General features: G+C 45.1%; 1 protein-coding gene across 1 annotated transcript in view; it reads left to right on the top strand.

Moving 5' to 3' along the window:
- The window catches only part of LOC147881539 (uncharacterized), a 109,703-nt gene that overhangs the window by 64,767 nt on the left and 21,731 nt on the right, over positions 1-23,205 (top strand). The window contains exons 10-11 of the mRNA XM_087402410.1: positions 601-910; positions 1,151-1,370. Of these exons, the coding sequence (XP_087258536.1) occupies positions 601-910; positions 1,151-1,370 (530 nt within the window). The remainder of the gene's footprint in view (positions 1-600; positions 911-1,150; positions 1,371-23,205) is intronic.

Below are 23,205 nucleotides of genomic sequence, written 5' to 3' on the forward strand. Positions count from 1 at the left end.
CAGGGTCGTGTCTTCAGGTACACAAGAAGGACTCACAACCAACTTGTGCAAATTTTTAGGTGCCATGGCAACAATCTCAAATCTTTGTGCTAAAAGTCAAAAGCACCCTGGTAGAGGCAACCAAACAGGTGGAGAATAATGCCATCTCTATCTTCAGCAACAGCACAGGGTCGTGTCTTCAGGTACACAAGAAGGACTCACAACCAACTTGTGCAAATTTTTAGGTGCCATGGCAACAATCTCAAATCTTTGTGCTAAATCTATCTTTCTAATTATTCAAATTATCATTTTGTATTAGGATTTTTGTCACGATGTGAATAATTTCATGTTCACCTATACTGAATATGATGCTGTCTGAAAGTGACGTTTTACTCCAAAAGGAGGCATTGTCAACCTCCAAGTCATGTGTGAGTTTTCCTTAAGGTCCTGCTATTGCATGCTTATACTGCTTCATGAAAGCTTGTTACTTTTAAACATAAGTAGCATTTTCCTCAACCTCACACAAACTTTTGGTGTATTTCTTCATAAAGCATTTTGGTGTTTTCTATGCCACAAATTTTTGCAAACCCATGATAAGATCATGAAACATGATTGCTGCAGTCTGTACCTTATGTTCGTTGTGTTGGGGAGTCTTGGCCTATGACCTCAGATCGTTCATACTATGAAGTATCAGCTCTAAAACACCATGGAAGCCTTTGTCCACAGCATGTGCCAGAGGTTTACCACTTTGACCGTGGCATGTCAACTATTGTTATGCGGTATTTGGAGCCTCCACACATCATTTTACGGAAGGGATTGATCAAAGGCATAACTTATCCTCTTCTAGCAGACCACGTGTCCGAGTACATGGCACGAACACTCTTCCATACTTCTCTTCTAGCGATTTCAACTAAACTACATCGAGCTTCAGGTAGACATCCATTTGTTCTGGCTTAGCTACTCATTCGATCAAGCTTTGCCATTCATTTGTTACTAGATTTTGTTTCATTTTTCTGATCATGGCAAAGGCAGTTGGCAAGATTGCAAAACAATAAATTTTTTTTGTTAGGATATGTTATGTATCCTTCAAGAGAAAATCCATGGAAATTGATTTTCTGTTGGAAATATCTTTGCATTTTTCAATTCTTATTTTATCATCTGAGAAATATAGGTTTTGAATCGTGGCTTGGTCTCATTCAGCGCTGTTGTTGCTCAGTGGCTGAGTTTTGTGGTAATGTGGAGCTCTGTAGACTCACAGAGCAGGTTATATTTACGGAGCCCTATATGGAAGCGTCTAACAATCGGTGGACATCTCCACAACTCGATCATGAGGTCAAAAAGCTGCAAGAGGATGAGTTGCTAAAGCTTGAGATAGCAGATCTCAAGGCTAAGTACAGTGCTGTGCCCCCAATCCAGTGTTTTGTGACTATTTGCTTTCTTCTGTTTGGACTTCTTGTGAGTTAAGAGTAGAGGGCTCCTTCAAAATAACTAAGTGTTTATGTGACAGGAAATGCGAATCTAAGTAGTTTTACAATTAGGAGATAAAGACAATAAAACTGCCTGTATGTATTACTTAATGTGGCAGTTATTCTCCCCTGCCCCATGAATAGACGACAATTTGTTTTTTTAATAAATATTTTGGTGACATTTCTGTTTACTGCATAATTTTTAAGAAAAGGTATCTGCCTTCCAATAATTGATTGGACACTATATCACCGAAGTGTACATATGACCATATTGTAGACAAGTCCAAATCGTTGCATACGTGTTCTTGACTTCAGAAAGTTTTTAATACTGTGCCATTATGATCGCTTTTCCCAAAAGTCTTTTGGAGAAAGAGCACGTGGAGCTCTATTGGCTTTTCTTGCAATATACTAAAATTGGAAAAGAAATTAAGTAGAAACTCAGCTGTCCTCATAGGGCTATCTTTTTTCCCCAGAGAAAAGAACTGTCTATTAGAAACTTTAAAAGATAATACAAAGGATCAGCTATTCGTTAGGCGCTGACCAAAAGAAAGTGCTAGCTGTTCTGCAGCCTGCTTCTCAGGCTCCACCTCACTGCTTAGTGTATCCCAGATGCAAGCGCCAACATCTAGGGTGGAGGCCAATAGATCCCTTGATCCATGAAAATTTAAGGCGCCTGTCGGCATGTCTTTCTAATCCCTTCTGTACCCTGCTTCCAAATACCTTGCAAGTTGTGGATGATATCATGCTAGGTATTGATAAAAGTTGCTGCAGGCCGTATCTGCTGTCCCCCCATCACCAAAGTGCATCATGCTACCCCAATATCCTAGGCCGTAATGCTGGCAACTGTCTCTCGAATGCCAATGCAAGTTGTGTAAGAGAAGAAGGGCACCCCCTTTGTGCTAAAATGACTCTCTCGGGTCCCACTGTACCTATCTTAGTGGTCTACCCTCCATCTTCATCCCAAATGGCAAACCAGTTTGATCCTTTGCCACTCAAGGGAGTTTAAGAGCCGATCCTCCATTGAATTTCCATGCTCGGGCTCTCACTTCAACTGAAGCATACGTCTAAGGCCTCTACTTTAGAAGATCGGGTAAGGTAGATCAATGCCATAGTCCACGAAGAAGACTGTGAGTGGGACTAAATCGTGCTATGGCATTTGAAACCATGCTAAGCTTGCCCCCCATGCTTTTGGGATGGCCACGTCAATCTCCGCCATTTTGCTGCTAGCCCCTTGTACCCGCTCCTTGGGCTGTTGGGGGAGCCAACTCCATATCCCCATGGATCTAGTAGGTTTGCTATCTCTCTATGGGCAGCTGATATTCATACATTGGCCTAGCATACGACCCTCTTGATCTCATACCTTTGAATGCCAAATCAAGGGCTGCCACTCTATTCTTCTGTACATAGGGAGGTGGATGTGGGATCCTTAAGTACCGTGATAGTGCATACCTTCAAATTAAAAAAAATTTACTTGCTTTTTTCTATGCTACTTAAAAAAAAGAGGGATCACTTTGAATTACTCCCTCAACCTATAAAGTTGAAAATCGTTCTATGGGACACCCAACCATCGATAATCCCAACATATGGAGTAAATGGAATTTGAACATATATATATATTTTAAATTAGATGACAAGGAAACATGACTCCCAACTAATAAGCTATATTAAATGACATGGACAATATAGTGTGAAATAACAGGGTGTATTTCCAAAGGTAAGGAGTCGTCGAAAAGGAGGATAATGATTGAGTAGACCTAACAATGGTTAGGGTACATGGAAGGGATCATTGGATACCTCAACCTTTATATGGACTTCCATCATCCACAATGTTTTATAAAGATGACCCCAAACAATGCACTCAATTACAGACTGCCAGCTGCAAGATGTCTTCCAAAAACCACTTTATATCTTCATAGGAAAACCAATTTGAAGATCCGAGCTGCAAGCGCCTGCCAATGCACATGGTTTATGTAAAGAAAAAAAACTAACTTTGGCTGCATTGGCAGGGCCAGCCATTGCCATTCTAGATCCCGGCAAGCCTTTGGAAGAGGGTTGCTCACTTGATGTTAGTGTCCCCACTAGGAGCATGCTCTTTCAGTCGTGGTTTTTCTATGATAAATTATTAGGGTTACGAATGGAGTTATGACTCTTTGAAAAGTATGTAGGGGGGAGGCGGGTGAGTCAGAGCAAAGGGCTCCTTTAAAATAACGAAGTGGGTGATGTGACACAGGAATTGATTTGAAGTACGTTTACATTTAAGAGTTGAAGACAATAAAACTGCCTCTATAGGTTTGGTCCAAATGCAGCCTATTGAGAAACATTGCCACACTCTTGTCATACTTCTCATCAATGGTGGACCTTACTTGTAAGAGGGGCCATGTGAAAATCCATAATGATTGTTGCCATTGTGCCCCTTTGTGAGGTTTATCCCTTAGAAGGCCCTATTGAAGCAGGAGTCTCTAGGGGTAAGACTTGGTACAATGAGCTTGCCAAAGAGGGATTTGCTTTGCATTTTTGGGTCGAGAATACGAAGATCTCCATCTTCTTGGGGCATAATCATGCAGGAAACTTGGCCTGAGTGTTTTGTGGTGACATTAGTACCCACCCACTAGAAATTGCGCACCAAGCGCAATAAGCTGTCTCATGCATCCTTGTTGAAAGCACCACCAACCGGTAGCCAAAGGACTTGGTGGACATGCAAATCTCTCATTGCCAAGGATAATCTAGCCGAGCTCTAGTATTAGAAGTTAACGGAGTGCACTTTCTAGCAATTGATATGTCTAACATCACCTGACATCCCAGTATCTCACCATCTATGCGCGGGCAACATTGGCGTTGGTTCCCTACTAGTCTAGGTCCTATGGTTTGGATCATCCTTTCCCCCTATTGTACCCATCTAGTTCTAGACGAATGGTAGAAGAGCTCTGCCCATTTGACCTCCATGATCTATAGCTCGACTCTAGCACACGTATTAAGTCGTGAATGCCAGGCTATTGCTTCTTGAGACTCTCAATGGAGACAAGGTCGCATCACAAATCCTAGTGCTACTCACACAGAGACTGCCATTGGCTCACTACATGTTCTAGAATGGCAGCACTACTCCAATATATGAACTCTACAGTCCACTATGGTCATCCAACATGTGGGGGGATCCTCTACTCACTAGATCTATGAGATAACCTCCCTCACCTCCTCCTCTTGGTGAGGAAGTCAGGATCAACCACTTCCCACATGATAAACTTTGTCCTAGCTACTCCAACGAGAGGACTAGATGGGTATGATCAAACATCATTGTATGTACTAGGATTCTTATGGAGCCCCCTCTCCACATAGCACAATCCCCAATATAAAACCGATCCAATCTCTCTAAGAAGCTTTGCATCAATGATGCCCAAAGCTGAAACTAAGGCTAGCCTACAAGCGAGAGAACTCTCCCCTACCAAGGATCTTTGTCTCTTACATAAAAGATAATTTTCAGTAGACCTAGGTATCTCTGACACATCCACATGCTACCAAGATGGATTTCTACAGAGAGCATTTTGTCCTTCTGACCAAGGATGGTTTTATTCAGTCACAGGGGTACTTGTAGCAAATTCATCTATCACATGCAGTATGGATAGCCATGGGTCAGCTTTGGACATCATGCCGTAGGTTCCCATCCCACTGAGAGGGGCACGTGGGAGCAACACAATTTCTCCACTAGTGGTCAGGACCCATAGCATGAGGCAGAGTTTATGAAAATTAAAGGGAACCTCCAACACTCTTTTGACTTCAAGACCTTTGCAACAATGAGAAGGGACAGATCTGCCTCCTTTTACAACCATTTGTTCAAGGATGAAGAGCTTACCTTGAGGTATAGGCTACATGGGAGGAGGTTTTAGGCCTTGGTGAACGACTAATTGCCTCTCCTCTTTTCCTTAGACACTTTTTGTGAAACACCCACAACCAGGTCAAGTGACGTCATGATACGGTAAAATGAACAAGTCAAGTGCCGTCATGCTATAACATCATCAACTTGGGTTATAGCTCCAAGCCAGATCTCGACATTGAGGGACGGTTTCGCCGCATAACAACCCATAGGGATTCGAGTTAGCAAGTCACCTCCTAGCCATATGCTCAGTACGTTGGGTTATAGCTCCAAGCCAGAGTCCCCAGCCCCCTTCTAAGCTCTGTGCCGTGCCCTCCACAAAGGGTGTTGTGTCATTTGTAAACCCTGAGTCCAGTAGTTCCTCCTCCTAACGAGTTGGGAGCTACAAGCCAGTGAAGTCTGCTACTTAAGAATGCAAAAAGTAGCTGAGATCCTTTGCCGCAAAGAGGAAGAGGAAGGGAGCAAGGGGACAACCTTGTCATATTGAGCAGGAAACAACGGCCTCCCTCATGTGACCGTTCAAAAGGATCTGACTAGTGCTCCTTGCATACATGGCTGAGAACCCCCAAATCCATTTGTCTGAAAAACCCATCCTCTGCATGGTATCCATCAGAAAAGACCACTCCACCTTGTCATAACCTTTTCGAAATCCAAGAGAAGGATTGTGATAGGCTGAGACCCCCTTGGGGTCCAATCAATTGCAGTAGCATTGACCGCATCAACTTCAAGGTTTCGAGGTGCGAGAATAGTGCGGTCTCAAAAATACGATGCATAATCCACAACCCTTGCAAGTCCTGTATACACCCACTCAATCAGACCTTCCATAGAGTTTGTCCTTAAAAGCATCTTTGATGGGATTGCAACAGTGTCTTCTCTTATACACCTGCTAGTTCCATTTCCAATATCTAACACCCATTGTATGAATTGCTGCTCTATTGAATTATTATCTTCCTGAATAACCCGCATATTTTGTACCAGCTTCAATACCTTGATGCATCTCCAAATCCTTGCGTGGCACAATGTTGAGTTGACAATATCTTCTCGTCTTGCCTTGGGAATAACTAGCAAGACCTGCCTAAATCCCCCCCTGAAAACACCACCTTTCCCCCAAACAGTTGGTCATTTGACATGATATCTTGCAGTGTCCTGTCCAGTGCCTCAAATGTGAATCGATGAGTCAGAGGTGCCTCATCCCATATTATCAACTTTGCTATCTTTAGAACATCTGCAAGATGACTGTTAACCTTTATATTGCAACTAATGGTGGCATCCAAATCCAGTGGTATCTTGAACCGCGAGTGTGCTGTGCGTCCATTGCTTAGTAATAACAACGCTGCAATCCAAAACATGTCTGTGTGTTGTGGATGATATTTGCAAGTCGGGGCAATTGCAAGCACAAGACTTTGGCTAAGATCTTGTAAGATGTGGTCTGCACTGACGGATGTTAGACCTATCCTCCCCCAAATAAAGCCACCCTCTACTCAAGGAATGTGGGAGAGAGTCGGAGTCGAAAAACTCCTAAAAAGCCAACAGAAGGGGGAGGGTAAATGAACACCCAGAAGCACCCAAAGAAGGACCGTGTCAAGCCTTCCTCCTCAAGGCACTTTTGAGGAGGTAGGGCCTTGAGGGCCTCGCGCCTCCAACTGCTTGCTCATGCTCAAGAAACCACTCTCGGGATATGGGCGTAGACTCTGAGTTTGAGTGGAGAGAGAGCAAGAGAGTGAGCTGAGAGCTTGAGAGAGAGAGCAACAGTGAGAGTAAGAAAACGGGAGAGAGAGTGAGCTGAAAGCTTAGTTGCAATAGAAGAGTGTAAGAGTGATACAACTGAAGGAGTGAGATAAGGTTTTGTCCTAGTGACAAAACCTTAGTAGTCACTAACCATAGTTAGTGGACTAACTGCGGTTAGGGGGAAAAACCTCTTAAAGAGGGAAAAGTGCCCCTAACTAGCTTATTAAATTACATTGGTCACTGCTGAATTATATCTATAATTCTAACACCCCTCTGCAGTGCCAATGTCATGTACAAGGATGATTAATCACCAAACGGATATAAGTTCAGGGCACTGCGAAATGCCTCAAACTTTTCACGTGGAAGTGCTTTGGTGAAAATATCTGCAACAGTGGACACAAAGATCATATTGATCTCTCCTGCATGCAACTTCTCTCTGATGTAGTGATAGTGAACCTCAATGTGCTTCGTGCGAGCATGAAACACTGGATTCTTTGCCACTGCAATGGCACTTTGACTATCAGTGAGAATTGGAGAAGGACCCTCCAATGACAGATGAAGATCAGCAAATAGACGACGCAAGACACATTCAACTGTTGCTGTGAAAGCTGCCCTGTACTCAGCTTCACATGATGAGGTAGCCACTGTAGATTGTTTCTTGCTCAGCCAAGAAATGCAAGCTTTACCCAAAAAGAAACAATTGCCACTAGTGGACTGCCTAGTGTCATAATCACCAGCCCAATCTGAATCACTGTAGGCATGCATTTGCAAGTCACCCCCCCTGGAAAATAACAAGCCAAAAGACTTCGTGCCCTGCAAATAACGGAAGATGCGCTTAACTGCCTGCCAATGCATAGTTTTTGGGTTGTGCATATACCTGCTCACTTGAGATATTGCAAACTGAATATCAGGTCTAGTGTTGCAGAGATAAATGAGGCATCCAACAGCCTGACTGTAAAATGTGGCATCAATTGATTCTCCTGCATCATGCATTGTGAGTTTCAGCCCCGGCTCCATGGGAGTGGCTATGGGCTTACAATCATGCATGTCAAATCTGTCCAAGAGTTTCTACACATACTTGGACTGAGACATAACAGTGCCACGTCTCTCTTGAGAGAACTGGATCCTCAAATAAAAGCGAAGCAGCCCCAAATCTGACATGTCAAAGTTGGTCTGCAAATCAGCTTTCAAATCTGCAATATTATCTTTATTGGACCCTGTGAGCAGTAAGTCATCGACATAAAGAATGATGACTAAAATTTCCCCCCCATCCTTCTTGATGTAGAGGGTGCTCTTAGTAGGACTATTGTGCAGCCCCTTGCTGGTAAAAAAGGCATGAATCTTGGCATACCATGCACGAGGGGCTTGTTTCAGCCCATACAAAGCTTTGTTTAGCTTGCATACCTGAAGTGCATTTGTTGTAATTTCAAAGCCTGGAGTTTGTTTGACATAAACCTCTTCCAACAAGTCTCCATTTAAGAAGGCTGTTTTTATGTCCAACTGATGAACATTCCACTCAAAATGTGCAGCCATTGCAATAACAGATCGGATGGTGGTCATCTGGGATGTAGGAGCAAAAAGCTCCTCATAATCTATGCCCTTTTTCTGAGCATAGCCTTTAGCAACCAGCCTTGCCTTGTATCTGTCAATGGAGCCATCGGGCTTCCGTTTCACCTTGAAAACCCATCGTGTGCCAATGGCATGTTTACCTGGTGGCAAGTCTACAACATCCCAAGTCTGATTTTTCTTAATGGACTGCAACTCATCGTTCATGGCATTCATCCAATGCACATTGTCCTTTGCTTCTTCGAATGTTGCAGGCTCCTCCTCATCGAGAAGAGTACCTGCATATGCTGATTCCACTGAATTAGCACCTTCCATGTGCCTTACTGCACTGCGAGTCCTTCCAGGTAATGGAGCATCAATCTTACTCTCCCTGAGAGTCTGTAACAGCCAGTTTGGGACTGTTTTTGCTGCATGTATGTTTGCAATTTCTTGCTGAACCACCTGTTCCACTGCCTGTGGAGGTGGCAAGACATCTTGTGGCTGAACTGGAGCATCGGGAGGTGGCTGTAAATTCTGATTTGCATCAGGGGAACCCAAGGCAATGGGTAGCAACCCCTCAAAAACATCCTCTAAAGAAGAAGGCATATGAAATTCATCCTGAGTGTGAGCTGAATTTTCTGCAAATATCACATCTCTACTGACAATGATCTTGCGTGTAGCAAGATTGTAGAGACGGTACCCCTTGCTTTCTGCACTGTACCCAACAAATATGCACTTAATTGCCTTATCTGACAACTTATGCCGAAATTCAACTGGCACATGAGCATATGCAAGGCATCCAAAGACACGGAAATGATCCACTGAAGGCTTTCTCCCATTCCAGACTTCATAGGGAGTTTTTGTTTTCAAAAGCCTTAGTGGGAGACCAATTTAAGATGTAGTTGGCACACATTAGACCTTCAAGCCAGAATTTGTGAGGCATGTGTTTGCTTTTCAGAATACATCTGTCCATCTCCATAAGAGTTTTATTTTTCCTCTCAGCTTTGCCATTTTGCTGAGGGGTCAGCCTCACTGTGAGCTGATGCACAATACCCTTGCCTTTCAGAAAGCATCAAAATCTGCGGACAAGTATTCCCCACCTCTATCTGTGCGCAATGTCTGTATCTTGAGTCCAGATTCATTTTCAACCATGGTTGAAAAGTGTTTAAACACCATGAACACTTTTGATTTGCGCTTCAGCCCAAAGACCCAAGTGAAATTGGAGTAATCATCAATAAAAGTAACAAAGTAGAGATGACCACCCAATGATGGAGTTCTTATGGGACCACAGACATCACTGTGTATAAGCTGTAATTTTCGGACAGCTTTAATTGAACCATCCTTTTTGAAGGGGAATCTGTGCATCTTGCCTAAAATGCACCCTTCACAGGCATGTGGAGGAGGTATTTCAAGAGGTGGCAATGCATCAACCATAGAGTACTTCTGAAGTGTCTGTAAGAAAATAGTACGCAGCGGAAGATAACAACAAAACGCAAGTACACGATGGAAAGCTGGAGAGAATACAAAAATTCTGATATACCAAACTGCTGATACAACTGATGGTTGGCTGTCCACCCGTGCGCTCTACAGACAGAGCTTCGATGGTGATCTAGACAGATGCTGGACGGAGGACTATGAGCGTGAAGAACTGGTGATCTGATGATAGGGGGTGGCCACTTATATAGTGTAAGTGGTTGACGGTCGGCCCTGTAATAGGCAGTCGGCCTAATAGACAGTCGGCCTGGAAGACCAACCGACCCTTCAGAAAACATGCCGTCGGGCAGATGAAGGATCGCGCATAGGTCATACCGTCGGACAGATGAAGGATCGCGCATAGGTCATACTGTCGGACAGATGAAGGATCGCGCATAGGTCATGCCGCTGGGGGCTTTGCCCCCAGACCCCCACCGGGGGCCTGCGCCCCCCGGACCCCCTGCTATCGGGGGGGCTATCGCCCCCCCGAACCCCCCCTTTGTGCAGACGGGTATCTACTCTTGGCTCCTAAGCCGTCTCATAACCATCTGGTCTACTCTAAGACCCCTTCCAGTGTCTAAACTGGGGATCCCTCCCAATATCTGATACCCATCATGGCTTCTCCTCATATGGGGGCCTTACAACATTGGGTACACAGAATATTGGTGGGTTACATGAGAGGTGGACATTTGAGCTAACTCTAACAGTATAGGTCTAAATCAGAGTAGATTAGATCGCCATAGAGGAGATGATTTGAATTTCTCCAAGTTGCCAATCTAAGCCATGCCCAAAATTCCTGACTAGTTCCTTCTCAGAGTCAGTCCCTACGCTCACATACGGTTTCACATCATCACATTACCTGAAACCTAACGTTCATCAGTTTAGTGAGCAATCTTCAGTGGTATTGGCACATTGTTCAGTGGGCAGATAGCACATTATTTGATTTCGCACACACATGCCATCATTGTAAAGCCTATTTGGCTATTTTACAGCATTGTGCACTTTGTTCCAACCTTGTAAAGCCTCTTGGCTATTCCTAGCATCATTTTCCACAAGCCTTGTAATTTAGATTGAACTATATATTGCAGTTCTACCTTCACCAATAGTTGATATTTCACTTGCTATAGTCAGTGTTTTGCAATTGATTCAAACAGTAATTTTCATGACACTTTGAGTACATTTCTTGCACCGTGTCTACATCTAGCAAACTCAATATGGAGGCATCTGTTAAGCTAGACAACTCCCAATTACGGCACATGGAAATACCGAATGGAGGCCATTCTTTTACTCCAGGACAAATGAGAGTATGTCGACGGATCTACACCTAGACCATTGGACAATCCAGCCAGCAATAGCTCTACTCCATCTGTTGTCACAGCACAAATCTAGCAGTTCCACAAATCTAGCAACCCCGCCAAAGGAGCAAGGTACACATCTAGGTTCCTTCTTTGCTAGGACAATAAGTGCTAACATCAAATGCCCCTTCTTAATACTGAGCCATGGAGGGATATTGAAGTTCACCACTACCAGTAAGTAGACCATGATATGGATTGATGATCAAAGAGATTCCACCATCAATTTCCAATCCAAGCCATGCATGATAAGGCTCTTTGAAATTTGGCCACTTTTCTCATATGTTTCCATTCCCAAGTTTTATTGGCTAGCATTCTTAATGTTCCATCCATGGAATGGGTGTGGACATGCCAATCCATAAGTTGAGCCAATGATATACATCAAAACATATGGTTTATGCATGCTAAGAGGACATCTGTGATAAAAAATTCTTACGTACCTTCAAACTTTATAGGTCTTTCCTGTTGCATGATTTCTCCATGATTTATCACAATTTTGGAAAAAATAAATAGCATGCTTGTATGTGCCTCAAAAAAGGATGCAATTGTTAGGACATACATGAATTAATTTCTCTTTCATTTTCAAATGTACTTCAAATTTTCATCACCTCATCTGACAATGGTGGGATCTCAATGGGATGGTCAGTGTCTTTTAGAAGCAATATCTAAAGTAGCCTGCAAAGTAAATTTGATAAGAACACGTGAAGAAAGATGTGTTGAGAGACCATGCTCAACATCATGTGATTATATGTGCATAGCACTAACACTTATAGAGTGCTATAAAGAAAAGGTTAGATGCCCTACCCTAAATGGGTTTGTTTATATTCTACATTTTCAACTAAATCTAGTGTATAGTTAGTCATTTGTGGTGTGCTCTCTAGCTATGCCCTCTCTCCTCATCTCCCTCTTCTCCTCTCCCCTCTTCATATTTTGTCATGGAATTAGAACTCCCTTGCCTTCCGCTGAGGCATTACAATTCGTATGAGAGCATGAGAGATCGAGAGTTCTTGAGTGTTCTCTTCTGTGAAAGAAAAATTCCGTTCATCGAGAGTTCTTTGAAAGAAATTTCCATTCATTCATGATTGAGAGAATCATAGCATTGAGAGACAGAGTTTCTATTCCTTAATTGAGAGCTTATATTCCGTTGAAACTTGAGAGATTGTGAGAGGGATGCTTTGAGAGAAAGATAGGGAGAATTCGAAAGTGATTTCGAGAGAGAACTTCTTCTTCAAGTGAGAAAGAGAGAGATAAGGAGCCGAATCCTATCTCTAATGCACAAGCAACATGCTTTGAGGTAACAAGAACGACCAGTTCCCAAGTATCTCGCACTAGGAACATGAAATGCAGGTTGCAAGAGCTATAGGCCTCTTCAATGAGCTTTTATTCTTTGATTGAAAGAGAGCACGACAATTCTGTCCATTTCAATTGGAGAGATCCTATCCTAGATCTTGGAGAGGTTTCTAAGCTCTTGGAGGTTTCAAGAGACTTCCCATAGCAATAGCAACTTCAGTAGTGCCCAAACCTTTAGCAAGCTCCAAGTTTTTTGCCATCCTACAAAGCTACAGACCTAGTGTAGACTCCAGCAAGTCACCCGACCGCCTTCTACATCTCCATTTAAGGCTCCTTCAACAAAGCCTTCATCGACAGCTTGTTTCCTCTATGGTTGACTACCACCTCCTACTCGTCCCACCTACATACAACGTAGCACGACTATCCTCAGTAACCTAGCACCTAAGGCTCACCCTATGCCACAAAGCCCTCTCCTCACAACCGGCTGCAGTCCATAAACAACATCTACACAGTGCCACGACACAGCAAAGGCATGAACCAAGGCTACTCCAACAACAACTCTCGACTATCTGTCTCCAAACACAGCTCTAGTGAGCTTAGCAATGCCACAATGTGTCAACGCCTCGCACATAGTCTCAACCTCTCTAACTATGACCTACAACAAGCTCCCACCCCTATCTATCACTGTGCAGTCCATCTTTCTGTCGACGGACATCATCTTCATGGGCTTAAAGAGCCCAAGAACCGCGGCCATAGCTCTACATATCTCCCATAGTCGGAAGTCGAAGTTGTCCGTCTCCAACACATCCGCCCCACTGAACAGAAATGCCCCCACGCTCATCACATTGTAGCATGGTATCAGCACTAGCTTCAACGTATCTTTCAGAGTTAGTGCCCTTCCATCTCGAAACATATGATCTTTCAACACGATTACAGGTTCTTCGTTGAGTAGAGCGGCGTCAAAATCTCTCCAAAACGGCTTCCATAGCCTAGACCACACGCAAGTGAGAATTTCGTCAATGATTCCATCACACGTAATCTTTTGAAGATTTCGGCGAATCTCCACAGATTCCATCATCTATATTGGTTGGTCCTTAAGTCGACATGCATCAGCTGAATTACCACTCCTAGTTTTGGTTTATAGTGTGCCACGTCACACCTTATTCTCTCCAAGTGCCATGTTAGCTTAGCTTATCTACCATGTGGCAGCTGCCTGCCACATCAATAGTCAAGCTGTCAGTGCCATATCACCACTGACACATCATATGCCATGTCATCTACCACATCATCAATGCCATGTCAGCATCTACATCAGCATTGATTGGGTCCACCTGACCCTGGGTTAAGTCAGCTAGTTCCACCTCAGCACTACCACATGGCAGTCCCTTGTTAGGCACAATTACCTCTTGCAAGGCACACATAGTCACTGCATGTGCACCCAATTACCACATCATCACTGCTCCATTGGTACATCCCTTGGCAGGCACACCCCTACATGTGATCGTGAGTGCCACATCATCATTTAGCACTTTGCACCCTTTTTTGCCCCTCCACCTAAATCAAGTTATATCTCTTGATCCAGGATGATTGAGGGCACTCCAAAAAGGAAAATTGCTCGATTTTTTGTGCTCTATGCGCTCGTCACATCACATGCACATTTTGGTGTAAGTATTACTCACTTTTCAGCCTCACCGACAAATCCACTTCCTACACACACATCAACCTCTACATTGACGTATCTGACCCAGCGAGGACCCATCACATAAAAAGAACCAAAGAAAAGAAATTATTTATTGTTCTTTTATAGCTTGACGGTTGGTATATGTAAGAAAATAGTACGCAGCGGAAGATAACAACAAAACGCAAGTACACGATGGAAAGCTGGAGAGAATACAAAAATTCTGATATACCAAACTGCTGATACAACTGATGGTTGGCTGTCCACCCGTGCGCTCTACAGACAGAGCTTCGATGGTGATCTAGACAGATGCTGGACGGAGGACTATGAGCGTGAAGAACTGGTGATCTGATGATAGGGGGTGGCCACTTATATAGTGTAAGTGGTTGACGGTCGGCCCTGTAATAGGCAGTCAGCCTAATAGACAGTCGGCCTGGAAGACCAACCGACCCTTCAGAAAACATGCCGTCGGGCAGATGAAGGATCGCGCATAGGTCATACCGTCGGACAGATGAAGGATCGCGCATAGGTCATACCGTCGGACAGATGAAGGATCGCGCATAGGTCATGCCGCTGGGGGCTTTGCCCCCAGACCCCCACCGGGGGCCTGCGCCCCCCGGACCCCCTGCTATCGGGGGGGCTATCGCTCCCCCGAACCCCCCCTTTGTGCAGACGGGTATCTACTCTTGGCTCCTAAGCCGTCTCATAACCATCTGGTCTACTCTAAGACCCCTTCCAGTGTCTAAACTGGGGATCCCTCCCAATATCTGATACCCATCATGGCTTCTCCTCATATGGGGGCCTTACAACATTGGGTACACAGAATATTGGTGGGTTACATGAGAGGTGGACATTTGAGCTAACTCTAACACCCCCCCTCAATGTTCACCCGAAGATGAACTACGTGTTCGGACCAATGCCGAGTCGATGTAGATGCCGCAACAATAAATCACTCCCAAGAGCCTTCGTGAAGATGTCTGCGCAATTGTCCTCTGTGGGACAATACTCCAGCTCTATGACTCCATCCTCGATGAGCTCTCGTACGTAGTGATACTGGATCTCTATGTGCTTTGTACGAGCATGGAACACAGGATTCTTTGCAATGGCCATGCAACTCTGATTGTCGCATTTTAGAACCGTCGCATCTTCGATTGGAACTCCTATGTCTTGCAAGATCCTCCTTAGCCAAACTGCTTCACAAGCAGCAATGCATGCTGCCTTGTACTCAGCTTCCGTCGAAGATAGTGCCACTGTTGGTTGCTTCTTGCTAATCCAAGAGAACACTCCTGAACCAAGTGAGAAACAATATCCAGAAACTGACTTTCTAGAATCACAATCTCCCGCCCAATCTGAGTCACAGTAACCCGCCAAGGTCTTCCCTGCTCTGTAGGTAATGCCATACTCTAGTGTACCTTTCACGTACTTTAGCACACGCATCCCTGCTTTCCAATGGTTCTCTCGAGGTTGATTTGAGAACCTACTAAATACACCAACTGCAAAGCTGATATCAGGTCTAGTGTTGCACAGAAAAATGAGACTCCCCACAAGTTTCCTATACTCCTTGATGTCGACAAGTGGTGATGCATCCTCCACTGAGAGCTTACCATTCACCTCCATGGGAGAGACCACGTCCTTACACTCGGTCATACCGAATGCCTTCAAGATCTCGCGAGCATATCTCTGCTGAGAGATGAAAATCCTGCCAGGTTTTTGCCAAACCTCAATGCCGAGGCAAAAGTGCATGAGCCCCAAATCTGTCATCTCAAACTCGGAACTCAACGACTCCCTCAACTGTTGCAGCATCTTCTCATGATCTCCTGTGATGATCAAGTCATCCACGTAAAGGACTATTACCACATACTTGCCATCCTGCTTACAAACATACAGGTTAGCATCAGAAGCACTTTTTGAGAAACCAATAGATATGAGAAAGCTATCAATCCGTTGGTACCATGCCCTTGGGGCCTGTTTCAGCCCGTACAATGCCTTCTTTAGTCTGCAAACCTTGTTCTCTGAATTGGGCACCTCAAATCCATTTGAAACACCGGCCACTGCTTATGAGCAGCCAAGGCAAGTACCACCCGAATAGTTGTCATCCTTGCTGTAGGGGCAAAGGAATCCTCAAAATCAAAGCCTTCAACTTGAGAGTATCCTTGTGCAACAAGCCTAGCCTTGTACTTTTCCAAAGATCCATCAGATTTGTACTTGGTCTTCCATACCCATTTGGTACCAATGATCTTCCTTTTTTCTGGACGATCAACCAAGTCCCAAGTCTGATTCTTCATGATGCTGTCATACTCCTCTTGCATGGCAGCTTTCCAATTTGGATCGTCCATTGCCTCATCCAAATTCGTAGGCTCTTGAACTTTCATAATCTCAGCCATCAAGGCCATATTGACTATGTGTTCAGAGGCCCTTTTCTGCTCCTCTATCCTCTTTGATCGTCGAAGTCCATATGCAGATGACTCCGCCAAGTCTGGAACCGGATTCTTCTCATCAAAGAGCTGCCTTGCCCACTTTGGAAGTGGCTTACCTTCTGGAGCCAAGGCATGTTGTGGTGTTGGTGGAGTCTGTTCCTCGAAGTACTCCTCCTCATTCTGCAACTCTGCTTTAGATACGGGCACAAGGTGAGTTACTTTTACGGCTGATGATAAAGTGGAAGGGCATACCTCCTCCTCCACTGTATGTGGCTGTTCCCAAAACACCACATCACGACTGACCACGATCTTCTTTGCCTCTGGATCATATAGCCGGTACGCCTTTGACTCCTGGCTATAGCCCATGAAGATACACTTTCTGCTCTTTGGATCTAATTTCTTTCTGGTGCTATCTGGAACATGAACAAAACACTCACATCCAAATGTTCTGAAATGAGAAGCGGAAGGCTTTTTACCTGAGTAAGCCTCCAAAGGTGTTTTGCCCGTCAAGGCCTTTGTGAAGCTTCGATTGAGGATGTAGACTGCTGTATTGACTGCCTCAGCCCAAAAAGACTTAGGCAATCCTTTACCTAGTGCCATGCATCGTGCCATCTCCATGGTAGTACGATTGCGACGCTCTACAACACCATTTTGTTGCGAAGTATGTGCAGTCGTGAGTTGGCGCTTAATGCCATTCTCGTGCAAGTATGTGTCGAACTCTTTTGACAGGAACTCTCCTCCTCGATCCGTGCGAAGCTTCTTTACCTTTAGCCCGCTTTCGTTTTCCACCATCTTTTGCCACTGTTTGAATTTTCCAAGAGCTTCAGCCTTATCTCATAAAAAATACACCCACATGTATCTACTGTAGTCGTCGACGATAAGCATATAGTAGTTACATCCCCCCAAAGCTTGAGTCGGAGCTTTCCCACTGAGATCAGCATGAACCAATTCTAGAGGAGCCTTTGCCCGATAGCCGCTCTCATGTGGAAAAGCCTTCCTTTGTTGCTTGCCCATCATACAAGCTTCACAAGGTTCCTGCACCTTTGAGAGTGCAGGCAAGTGTGCAACCATCCCTGTTTTCTGCATTTCCAAAAGAATAGGATAACTAAGATGACCAAATCTTTCATGCCATACCTTACTGATGCCCACTCCTGAAGAGACTGTTAGTGCCGTCAGCTCGTAGAGATTGTTCTTCCTTACTGCCTTGCCGACCACCTTGCCCGCTGCATTAAGGATTTCTGCTCCGGTCCTCTTGAAACGCACCTCCAAGTTGCGATCAGTTATCGCAGCAACCGAAAGCAAGTTCTTCTTTAGCTGAGGAACTAGTAATACATCAGAAAGCTCTTTAGTTTCACCCTCTTGAATGGAAAGAGAGATAGTACCTGTACCTTCCACAGGGCATTTTGCATTATTACCAACCGTCACGTTCATGGGCTCTTGTAGAGGCTTGAAAGAGCTATACCAGTCCTTCTTTCTGGTCATGTGACGGGACGCTCCACTATCAAGGAGCCACGAATCATTCGTTGTTGAAACTTCTGTTGAGGAGCATATTTCTTCAATTGCAACCCATAGCTCCAACTCAGTTTCAACTGTGTTGGCAGATTCCTTGCCTTTCGAAGAAGACTGTGTAGTGCCATTCTTTTCGTCCTGCTGCTTCTTTCTGCAATCCTTGATCATGTGACCGCTTTTGTTGCAGTAGTGGCACTTACCTGAAAACTTCTTCTTCTTACCATTCTTCTTCTCTCCACCCTTCCCTTTGGATGTGGTTGAGAATGCTGCATCACTTCCGCCATCGCGGGTCTTCATTCGCATCTCCTCCTCTAGAAGCATCGCACTGAACTCTTCAAAAGTGAGGGGTGGATTTCTTACCTGCGTGTTGAGTGTCGTAACCAACGCATCGTACTTTTGTGGAAGGATCCGAATGCACCTTCTGGCCAACTCTTCGCTGGTCTTTGTAATCCCAACCGCCGCCATCTGATCACGTAGATTCTTGATCCGTGTGATGAATGTCTCAGCTGATTCTCCATCAGAGCACCTCTCTGCAGCAAGCATATTCTCCAGATTTTGAATTCTGGTCTGATTCCGCGTTTCATACTGACCTTTCAGTATGTTCCAAGCCTCACTTGCCTTGTCTGTGTGCTGAATCAGAGTCAAAACAGAATCACTTGAACTGGTAACAAGAGCGCAGAGTGCATCTGCGTTCCTTCGTTTCCATGCCCGAAGAAGATCTGCATTCGGTGGCGTTATGACGTTGGGGTTGTTTGGATTCGGTGATCCAACCGGTTCTGGATCCAATCCCAGAACAGTATCCAGAAGCTCATATGAATCCAAGATCGCGCTGATCTTGAATTTCCACAAAGTATAATTCGTCCCATCGAGCTTGCCTTCATTGAAGGCAGGTGGACGAATTCGCAACGGGGTTGGTGCAGCCATCACTCCTAGTAGCCTTTGCTAACAAAGCTCGTTGAACTTGCAATAAAGTCGTTACTCAGATAGCCTGAGCTCTGATACCATGTAAGAAAATAGTACGCAGCGGAAGATAACAACAAAACGCAAGTACACGATGGAAAGCTGGAGAGAATACAAAAATTCTGATATACCAAACTGCTGATACAACTGATGGTTGGCTGTCCACCCGTGCGCTCTACAGACAGAGCTTCGATGGTGATCTAGACAGATGCTGGACGGAGGACTATGAGCGTGAAGAACTGGTGATCTGATGATAGGGGGTGGCCACTTATATAGTGTAAGTGGTTGACGGTCGGCCCTGTAATAGGCAGTCGGCCTAATAGACAGTCGGCCTGGAAGACCAACCGACCCTTCAGAAAACATGCCGTCGGGCAGATGAAGGATCGCGCATAGGTCATACCGTCGGACAGATGAAGGATCGCGCATAGGTCATGCCGCTGGGGGCTTTGCCCCCAGACCCCCACCGGGGGCCTGCGCCCCCCGGACCCCCTGCTATCGGGGGGGCTATCGCCCCCCCGAACCCCCCCTTTGTGCAGACGGGTATCTACTCTTGGCTCCTAAGCCGTCTCATAACCATCTGGTCTACTCTAAGACCCCTTCCAGTGTCTAAACTGGGGATCCCTCCCAATATCTGATACCCATCATGGCTTCTCCTCATATGGGGGCCTTACAACATTGGGTACACAGAATATTGGTGGGTTACATGAGAGGTGGACATTTGAGCTAACTCTAACAGTGTCATCAGCCTGTTGTAATGCATGTGGCCATATCTGGCATGCCATAACTCTGCATTCTGCATGGCAGCAGGAGTAGAAACTGCAAGAGCATGGGCTGCTCTTTTCTCAAAAAGATCAAGCTGAAAAAGCCCACGCAGCAGAGTATCAGATAATCTCAAGGCATAATCATTTTCCCTGTCTCGGACAGCACATTTATCATCCTCAAAGATGACCTGAAATCCAGCCCTGTTAAGAGTGGACAGTGAAAGGAGATTCTTGGTGATACCAGGCACATACAAGACATCTGAAAGTCTGAAAACTGAGCCATCAATGGCGGTAAGATCAACTTCTCCTGTACCACATACTGAATATGACGAGTTGTTGGCACAAGTGACTTTCTTACCAACGGGAGGTGGATGCAAGGAAGTGAAGAGACACTTCTTAGAAGTGATATGCTTGGAGGCACCGTTGTCAAAATACCATGTATTCAGTGTTTCATTGACACTGAAAGCTGATGCATCCGTGGAAGGATCATAACTGCAAGTCAAAAAGGCATATGTATCATCATTACAAGTGGCTGTACTATCCCGAGCATCTGGAGCAGCTAGCCTAGAATCTGAAATGCAAGATAAAAAGGCATAATCTTGTCCAACAAAGTTGGCTGCAGCATCCCCACTGTCAGATGCATGAGGAGCTGAATCTGAAACAGCCATACCGGAGCTGTTTTTCTTCTCTTTTGCAAGCCTTTTCTTACATTGTGCAATGTGATGACCTGGCTTTTTGCAGTAATGACAAAAACCCTTCTTCTTGGGCTTACTTGCATCATTCTTAGCCTTTTGTGAAGGCTGTCCTGACCCACTGGAAGGCTGATTTGTTGATGTCTTTGCTTGTCCCTTTCCTTTTGACTTGAACTTTGAGAGCATAGCTTGTTCACCTGCATGTGAAGCCAAGTTTTTCCTGGTCTGCTCTTCCTGAAGCAGAAGTCCTATCAACTCATGAAAAGTGATAGGATTTGCACCCCCCCTCAATGATAAGTTCAGCGAGGTATGAAAGCTGAGATAAGTCTCAGGAAGAGAATTCAGAGTGGTGGTAATCATCTCTGAATCAGGAATAATCTCATCAATGTTCAATAATTGCTCTTTGAGATCCTATAGCTTTGTGAGGTGGACTGACATGGAGTCACCCTCTTCCATATGTATATTACTTAACTCTCTTTTCAAGAAAGATACCCTTGCATCATTCCGGGCTGCATACATGCTTTCTAAGATATCCCACGGTGCCTTCGAGGTCTTACACGACCGGATATGCGGAATGATAAATCTTTTCATTGAAAGAGAGATGCATGACAAAGCTAAGGCATCCCTTGAATCCCATCTCTTTTGTTCTGGAGTGGTGGCTATAGCTGCACCAACAACCTGTCCTGCAATTGCACCCTGTGCACGACCTCTTCCACCTCCTTGATGGGGAGGGGTATTAGGTGTCATACCTGCTGGTCGGATCTCACCCCCATTCACATAATCCCATAAATTGCGAGAAATCAGAATATTGCGTACCATAAAACTCCAGAGGGAGTAGTTGGTACCATCCAACTTGTCTTCTTGTGAAAGACCACCGAACTGGAAATCATTCTGATTTTGCTGGGCCATATCTGAGAAAGAGATTTTAGCAGATACAAAACTGAATTCCCTTACTGGTTATGAAATGCACAACTCCCAAAAAACACAGCCAAGCACTGGCTGTAAATGCAACTCAGATTTTTGCACTTGCACTGTCAGAAATCTGTCCAAGCATCAAAAACTCTCCAGAATCTGCCAAAAGTGCTGCAAAACACTTCAAGAAAGGCAGTATGAACTGAAATCTGCTCCTGAATTTATAGAAAATCACTTGTACATCCCACCATAGCTCTCTGCAACTCTTGGAGAAGTATCAGCTGCTATGGTTGTTGCCGTGCATGATCATGGAGTCCGTGCACGTTCCGACTCACCATGGTTCAACTCATGGGGAGGAGGGGGGTTGGAGAACAAGACCCTCCTATGGGTGGGAACTAGGAAACGTCAGGTATAGGGAACGAGCAGGGCACATCTTAGAGAACGTCTAGGGATGCCTAGAGAATGTTGCCTAGTTTGTTCCTCAGGGACTACACTATATGATAGTTTCCAGCTGCTTTTCGGTGCCCAACGTGATGCTAATTGGTTGCATTTTCAGGATCTTTTCCTAGTTGCCTTGTTTTGTATGCCATTTAGCAATACATCATCATTATCTTATATATATTCTATAGACTCCTTCACCCTCGACTACTCCACCATTGGTGATGTGGCATTCCCATTCTCTGTCCCGTACTCTTGGAGTCTTGTTCTAGTTCGGAAGGGGGTTGGTGTTCCACAGAACGTTCCCGTTCCGGATAACTATGCTTGAATGTGGTCGCCCTCTAATGCCAAGCTCGACTGGATCCAATCACAAACGTGGCTCCTCATAGGCATGAGCCCAACAATCCGGCCCACCAATGCTTTTTCTTGGAAGGATTCTATGGCATACTTCACCTGTTATTTATCCTCTAGGAAAAGTGAAATCTGTACAGCTGCGTGAGTCGAGGGAGCTGCCATGTGAGCTCCTCTTGCTAGACCAAGGGTCACTACCAAGATTTGCTTTTCACTCAGTCAAGAAACAAAGTCATCGCGGGCTGCAAGATGGAAGAGGGACTGCGGGAAAAGGAAAAAGGGGGTCGGAGAGGAAAGGGAAGAAAAGGGGGGGCTGTCAAGGGACAAAAACCTGCCAAAAGACCAGCCCAAAGAGCTCAAGCAGGAAGCAGCCTGCTCGAAAAATCGGAGAGCTGACCAGCCCACGGGAAAAAAGCCAGCCAGGCCAAAAAAGGGCCTTGTCTTGGGCGCACAGCTTCGAGGGACCACCGCTCAACACCGGCTGGAGGCAGGGCCAAAAAAGGCTGCGAACTCCATGTCGCAGCAACCAATGCCAGACAGGCGCGGGTATTGCACGCAGGCGAACAGGGGCGGAGGGACAAAATGGGGGTGGCAGAAAGAGGACAGGGGAGGGGACACAAAAGAGCAGGAGAGAAGGCAGATGAGGGAGGTGGGAAGGTGGAGTGCAGGAAGGAGGGGACGGAGGAAGCGGAGGGAGCTGGAGCTGAAGGTGAGGGAATCAAAGGTGATGGAGGGAGGAGCAACAGGGCGAGCAAGAGCAGAGAGAAGCCAAACTGATGGCTTGTA

Source organism: Dipteris shenzhenensis, chromosome 31 (assembly GCF_047967505.1).
Source record: "Dipteris shenzhenensis isolate YYH24624 ecotype China chromosome 31, Dip_SZ_1.0, whole genome shotgun sequence".
NCBI classification, from domain to species: domain Eukaryota; kingdom Viridiplantae; phylum Streptophyta; class Polypodiopsida; order Gleicheniales; family Dipteridaceae; genus Dipteris; species Dipteris shenzhenensis.